At 37.1% G+C, this 7,691-nt stretch overlaps 1 protein-coding gene across 1 annotated transcript; it reads left to right on the top strand.

Moving 5' to 3' along the window:
* Positions 1–6,494: 6,494 nt before the first annotated feature.
* Positions 6,495–7,454, top strand: LOC125168960 (olfactory receptor 2T6-like). Its single transcript, XM_047864499.1, has one exon. It carries the CDS (start codon positions 6,495–6,497, stop codon positions 7,452–7,454), a length of 960 nt encoding a protein of 319 aa, XP_047720455.1.
* The last annotated feature ends 237 nt before the right edge of the window (positions 7,455–7,691 follow it).

Here is a 7,691-nt window from a genome sequence, read left to right as displayed (position 1 = left end):
TGTTTCAGATTCTGTGTCTCCCTCTCTCTGACCCTCCCCCGTTCATGCTCTGTCTCTCTCTGTCTCAAAAATAAATAAACGTTAAAAAAAATTAAAAAAAAAAAGAAAGCAATGGCTTTTTTTTTTCAAACAAAGGTGGCTTGTACATGAATTAAGAATTACCAATCCAGGGGCGCCTGGGTGGCGCAGTCGGTTAAGCGTCCGACTTCAGCCAGGTCACGATCTCGCGGTCTGTGAGTTCGAGCCCCGCGTCGGGCTCTGGGCTGATGGCTTAGAGCCTGGAGCCTGTTTCCGATTCTGTGTCTCCCTCTCTCTGCCCCTCCCCCGTTCATGCTCTGTCTCTCTCTGTCCCAAAAATAAATAAACGTTGAAAAAAAAAAATTTTAGAATTACCAATCTGGAATAAAGTATTTTCACCAACTTTGTTTTCTAACCATATGTTAAATAAGGTTTCATAATAATCACTTTCTTAAATTGGGTTTTTACATCCATTACACTGACAATAGGCTAAACAAAAACATACTTTCTTATCAAATTGGCCAGTACTTTTATTAAATTGGTGATTGTACAAGTTATTTTGGTGGCATTTAGTTAATGAGTGGACTTTATGAGAAGGTGATTATTGAAGGAGAAAAATGACAGGATTAGAGCTGACAATTGTTCTTGAAGTGAGAAATTAAATGACCAGATGAAAACTTCTCTTTCCTTCCGTTGGCAATTTTCCCATTATTACTAATCTGTTCTCTAGAGGAATAAAAGACATAAGTGTTTGGTGATGAAACATCCATAAAATAGTTGTTCTCAAGCTACTAATTAAAAAAAAAATACTGGAGAGAATTCAGCCCACTCACTTTAGCTGTGGAACGTTTGCTTACTATTTAGACATTTGAGTGAAGTCTCAGTTTGGTTCAGTACCAACCAGAGCCAGTTTAACTGATAACCCTTGGATTCTTAGAAGGAGATGTCTCCATAAGAAATCTCAGAATGATTATGATGACATTCTGCAGGTTATTTAAACGTTCTCTTGAGTTCTCTGGTGCAATGTGCCCCAAAGTTTTTGTGGCACTGAAGTGTAAAATCCATGGCTCCAGTTAAGGTTTCATCTTTAAATACTTCTAACAATCTTCTTTTTTTTTTTTAATTTTTTTTTCAACGTTTATTTATTTTTGGGACAGAGAGAGACAGAGCATGAACGGGGGAGGGGCAGAGAGAGAGGGAGACACAGAATCGGAAACAGGCTCCAGGCTCTGAGCCATCAGCCCAGAGCCTGACGCGGGGCTCGAACTCACGGACCGCGAGATCGTGACCTGGCTGAAGTCGGACGCTTAACCGACTGCGCCACCCAGGCGCCCCAACAATCTTCTTTTTGATGGTTTGTGTCTTTCAACCTGAATCTTCTGCCATCACTTCAAGGAAGGAAGGAGACCTCTTGAGGATAAGAAATAAGGAAACCAAGGAAGTTCCATTTTATCTGCTTATTTTCTAAGGTCTTATCTCTTGTGATGTTGTCTGTAACTAGTTTTGCTTTTGATTCATATACCTTTTTCTAGATATAAGTCATCTGCTGTTATCACTTTCTTCACCTACATTCTAAGGGTAAGAAAACCATTTGTATCTCTTAAATAATGTGCATGGGGGCTAGGGTGGGGTATGGGCGGGAGAATGGATAAGAAAGGTCAATGGTTTGATAAAATTCAGATATTTTTTGCACCTCCATTTACAACAAACTTGATATAAATTTAAAACATGAAGACTTAAGTAAGATGCCAAAACAATTAAATTGAATAGGTTTGTAAAGTAGAAATTTTGGTGGAGGTTTAAGGAATTAGGGTGCTCTACCTTAAGAAGAATGTACTGGAAGTAGATGAAGCACAAGCCAGGAGTCCAAAGGCAAATATTTTTGACTGAACTAATAAAGCCCAAATTGTAGACTAAAAACTAGTTGTCAAACCTTAAAACATAGGCTATTATTTAACTATTTCTGACTACTGTCACATTACTCATTTAGCACACATAAAGGTAGGTTTTTCAGGTGAAAATGGAATACTTAAAATGGGATCATCAGTATAATAATAGATATAGTATAGATATAGTATAATATAGGTATATAGATATAGTATAATAGGTATACTATATGTGTATATGCTGTATAGCTATAATATAATATAGATATATGGGTAGAGTGTAATAATAATCATAGAAACGTTGAGAGAGGGCTGCAAATTTTCTGTTGCTTCAACTACAAATATCCATTCACTTGTTTAAAACAAATATCACTTTCTTGCAGAAGGGCTTAGGATAAAGATAATCAAATGGAAAATCATTCTGGTAGCATTGTGGTAAAGCCAATAACTATTTCATGAACTGATTCTATGTATTGCATTTTGTGGCCCATTTTAGACACATCAAGAGGCAGTATCCAAAAGGTGGGAGTGCTTTTCATTAATGGTTGTAGCTGTTGGTTGGAAAGATGCTGTTAAGCTGTGTTGAAAGTGCATGGATAATGTATTTATGTGGTTAGAAGGGAACCAATGGCTGACAACATCATCTCTCTGACTGATATCATTCACTTTCTTTCTTCCCCAGAGACCCAGTTTTGTTCTGACTTAAGAGGTCTTCAAAGTTAGCCTTTTTGGTACAGTGTGATTTCACAGGGAGTAGCAAAAGCAAATATTTATATTTATTGTCCCCTCATGTACACATTTGAAATGGGAAAATATTAAGTATAGGAGTCATTAAATTCTAGGAGTAATCTATTGATATGTAGACCATCTGTTATATGCAAGACTGTTCTAATAACTGCAAATATAAAGACTATTTAGATGATGGCTCTACTCTCAAATATGTCACATTGTAGTTGGGAAGATAGAAGGAGCAAATAGAAACCCTAGGCACACTGCTACAAGTTGTGGAATCAAATGGAAAAGCTATCATGGGGGTAAGAGGATGGTGTTCTCCCTGGTCAGAAAGATTGAGAGTATCAGGGAGAGATTCAAGATATGTTTATGGGACTCTGATTACCATCAGGATCTAGTCCATTTTACTTGGAAAGGGACTAAATATAAAGTTTATAATATTCAGTAAGTAAAATAAACCAGATTCTATGATGCTCTGGTAAAGTGTCTTCCTGATTCCTCAAGCGCCATTCAATTCTGCAGAGCCTCAAGGTTGCTGTTTCTTGAGCCTCTGCCCTTGGGCTCATTCTTTCTTATCTCTGTGCTAAAATTGCTAAACTATGTATAGATTATTATAATTTTTATATACATATGTATTTCTGTAAATGAGTAGTAGTATGTGTTTTTAATCAAAAATACATCCTGCGCATATTTACGTGACCAGAAACCCTAAACTACATCACTATTATCAATAGGTACAAGGTAAGCTGCAGAGAGTTTAATTTTGTCAGTCTGGTGATGTTGATTATTTAGATTGTTTCCAGTTTATTTTTACTGTCAAAAGCAATGATTGATTAGCATCTTTGCATATACTCACATCTTCATACTATTTTTTCCTCAGAATAAATTTGTAAAAATAGCTGAAGTGTAGATGTTTATAAAAGATGTTTGATATAAAATAAATGTTGCCAAAAACATCTAGAGAAAATCTTTTAATTTGTACTCACGCTATCAGTGTGTAAGAGTGCATGAACCCGCTTTCTCATACTGAAAATCCTAAATGTATGGCGTACCTGGCTTCCTCAGTTAGTGGAGGGTGCAATTCTTGATTTTGGAGTTGTAAATTTGAGCCCCACGTTTGGTATAGGGATTACTTAAAAACAAAATATTAAAATAAAGAATATTTTAAGTGTTACTGTCATTCTTTGAAAATTCCTTTTTCTTATGAAAAAATAATATTTCTTTGTCTAAAAGTTTTCTTTTAGAAATGTAATATATTTTTTACTCAAGCTTTTGAGCCACCTGATGTAAAGATTGTGAGTTTAAAAGAAAAGTCTTAACCTTTAACTGTAAATTGTAATTTTTTTTTAATCTGTAGGGGAGACAAAATTTTACCTCTATTCATGTAATGTTTAGGTGAGATTCTTTAACAAAATGACAAATCAACAAAAGAAAAACAGCTTATTAATGCATGTTTATTAATGCAGTGTATAACACTTAGGAGAAACCAAAACCAAAAAAGTAACTCAAGGTGATGTCTTAAAACTGAGACTTATATAGCATCTTCAAAAATGAGTTTGTAGAGATGTTATGAAGAACATGTTAGAGAATTTATAGGGCTCTTACACTTCCAAGAGCAGCACATTGGAAATGTAAATATAAGGGAGGGAACAAATAGAGTAAGATTTTTTGCAGATTTATTAGGGGCCATCTCTGGGCTAAGAGTCTGTATCTAGGAAAAGGATGATTTATATTCTGCCTTTATGTAGAAAAGAGAATTATCTGAGTTTGCTTCTGCTTAATTTCCTTCAGCTCAAAATAACTTTTATGTCAGAGAAAGAGTTTGGGGTGATATTTTTGGTTTTCCTTCACTTCCATATAAATATTATTAAATTAATCCTTCCATTTATTTGAATTCTTATGTGCAGCAACAACTTACATGCTATGTTTTTCTGTATATTTTGGAGACTGGTGGTGGTGAGGGATGTTTATTTCTAATCTGTCTTTTCTGTCTAGTTGTTCAGCTTCCATATTTTGCATAGGTGTTACAGAGGTGAATGTACTGTCAATTTTTAACATTTTTCCCTCTGGACATTTAACATATGCTCATTCTTTCAGATACACTTTAGAATTATTTCACCAAGTTTCTCCAGAAAAAAGTTCCTATTAGAATTTCAATTAAGGGTGCATTGTATTAATTTTACACTTTTCTCCAAGCTTAGTACCAGCTATTTCATCATTTTTGTTGATATTGTGTATCAATATTTTGTTGATGTTATGAACAAATATGTTAACATATCATGAGAGTATTTGACACTATTACTGACACCAGAAAGGGTCCATGTGGGAAGTTATGTGAGCTGAGACCTGGGATTATAGAAACCACATAAATAGAAAATAATTGTGTTCCAGGCAGGGGGGACTTCTGAGTCTGGTTATTTTCTTGGAGACAAATGTGAGAAACTGACAAAGCACTAAAGAACAGAGTCCTGAATATTCAGGCTACCAAAGTTCATGCAAACCACATTCAGGACTTTTATCGTTAGCCCACAAATAATGCTGAACTTTAAAGCATATTAGGAGGGAGAGGGAGGGGAACCCATGACTCAGTCACTTAAGCGTCTGACTTTGGATCAGGTCATGATCTCACAGCTCATGAGTTTGAACCCTGTGTCGGGCTCTGAGCCTCAGCCCCTGTTCGTGCTCACTCTCCCTCTTTCTCTCTCTCTCTTTCTCTCAAAAATAAACATTATTTTTTTTTAACAAAAGGAGAGGGAGTGGGTTTATATGAACAGATTTGCAGATATGGTTTTTAATGCATTTCTGGGTTTAATAACTAATATTAATTTGGGGGAGATTTTAATCCACATTTATAATTGAGAGTAGTTCATAATTATGGGGCATTACTGTGTGTGTTTTTTTCAGGTTCTCTGATATTTAAAAAAATAACGTTTATTCATTTCTGACAGAGAACAGAGCATGAGTGGGGGAGGGGCAGAGAGAGAGAGGGAGACAGAATCTGAAGCAGGCTCCAGGCTCTGAGCTGTCAGCACAGAGCCCAGTGCGGGGCTCCAGCTCACTGATCATGAGATCATGACCTGAGCCAAAATCAGACGCTCAACTGACTGAGCCACCCAGGCGCCCCAGGTTCTCTGATATTTTAATGAATAATGCCTGTAATTTTATTTAGTGTGTTTTATTATATAATAGAATCACTTTATCTTTTTGTTGGTTTGTTTTTATTTAAATTCCAGTTAGTTAACATACAGTATAATAGTAGTTTCAGGTGTACAATTTACTAATTCAACAAATGAGTGAAGAAAAAAATAAGGTTGAATAATGATCAGATGGACAATGCAGTGATCCAATTTACTATATTGCATAATTTTCAGCCATATCTACAACTTAATGGTTATGTCTAGATGAGGCAGGTCAGTTTCATAGTTGCCATAAACTTCCCAATTCAATAAAACATCTTCCTAAATTATTTGGTTATTTGAATTAACTCAATCAATTGTTTTACAGCCCTATCCGTGTTTTAAATAAACATGAAGCCAACTTTAGGTGAAGCATCTGTGGGGTCCACACATTCTTCAATAATAACTACACTCCCTTAAACTGATCAATTGCCAAATATCCATTCGTCTTCATGCCATGAAGTCTCAGTTTCAAAATTGTTCCTCAACAAGAAGAAATATCCAAGAAAGAAACTGCAAATCCACCCCACAATATATACACATGAACAAAATGTTTAATATTATACAAGTAATTTTAATTTACTAATGCTTATACTTACATATTAAATGATTCATATTATCTACTGGAATTTTCTTTAACCCCCCACTTATTTCCTTATCACTCTAGGTCCAACTTAACACCATGGTTGGAGACAATAAAACCTGTTCCAGTGACTTCACCCTCATAGGGCTCTTCACTCATGGTGCAACCTCAGTCTTCCTTTTCAGCATAATTTGTGCTGTATTCTTCATGGCCATGATAGTTAATGGGGTCATGATCTTCCTGATCCATATAGACCCTTACCTCCATACCCCCATGTACTTCCTACTCAGCCACCTCTCCTTCATTGACATGATGTACATCTCTACCATTGTGCCCAAGATGCTGGTCAATTATCTTGTGGGCAAGGGGACTATCTCCTTCGTTGCCTGTACAGCCCAGCACTTTCTCTACATGGGCTTTGTGGGGGCTGAATTTTTCCTGCTAGGACTCATGGCTTATGACCGCTATGTGGCCATCTGCAACCCGCTTCGCTATCCTGTTCTTATGAGCCACCGGGTCTGTTGGATGATCTTGGCCAGCTCTTGGTTTGGTGGTGCTTTGGACAGCTTCCTCCTCACTCCGATCACCATGAGTCTCCCGTTCTGCAGTTCCCGCAAGATCAATCACTTCTTCTGTGAAGCACCTACCATGCTGAGGCTGGCCTGTGGTGACAAAGCTGCCTATGAAATGGTAATGTATGTTTGCTGTGTCATGATGCTGCTGATCCCCTTCTCTGTGATAATTGCTTCCTATGCCCGAATTCTCATCACAGTGCACCAGATGAAGTCAGCAGAAGGGAAGAAGAAGGCTTTTGCCACCTGCTCATCACACATAATGGTGGTGACCTTGTTTTATGGGGCTGCCCTGTATACATATATGGTTCCCCAATCCTACCACACACCGATCAAAGACAAGGTCTTCTCCGCCTTTTACACCATTCTCACTCCTTTGTTAAATCCTCTCATTTACAGCTTGAGAAACACAGATGTAACCGGGGCCTTTAAAAGGGTCTTGGCAAGATGTCAAGGGATTCGTGGTGTGACACGGGAAGGATTCTGACAGTCTAAATCATCCACATCTGCTCAAGGGTGCATGGGTGCTGTTACTTGGGGTTATACCATAGGTAATATTACTAATGTATTCAGCAACTGCCAATGCCAGTTATGCTGAAAAGTGCATCAGCACTAATTTTGTCAAAAATGTGAAACCTTGTAACATGAATAATGCCAGAGTGCCTAAATACCACTGGTGTTTATTATTTCTCCATGTCCTCCCATTCTGTTACTGGACACAATG

Source organism: Prionailurus viverrinus, chromosome A1, assembly GCF_022837055.1.
Source record: "Prionailurus viverrinus isolate Anna chromosome A1, UM_Priviv_1.0, whole genome shotgun sequence".
NCBI classification, from domain to species: Eukaryota; Metazoa; Chordata; class Mammalia; order Carnivora; family Felidae; genus Prionailurus; species Prionailurus viverrinus.
This window is presented reverse-complemented; position numbering and strand designations above follow the sequence as displayed.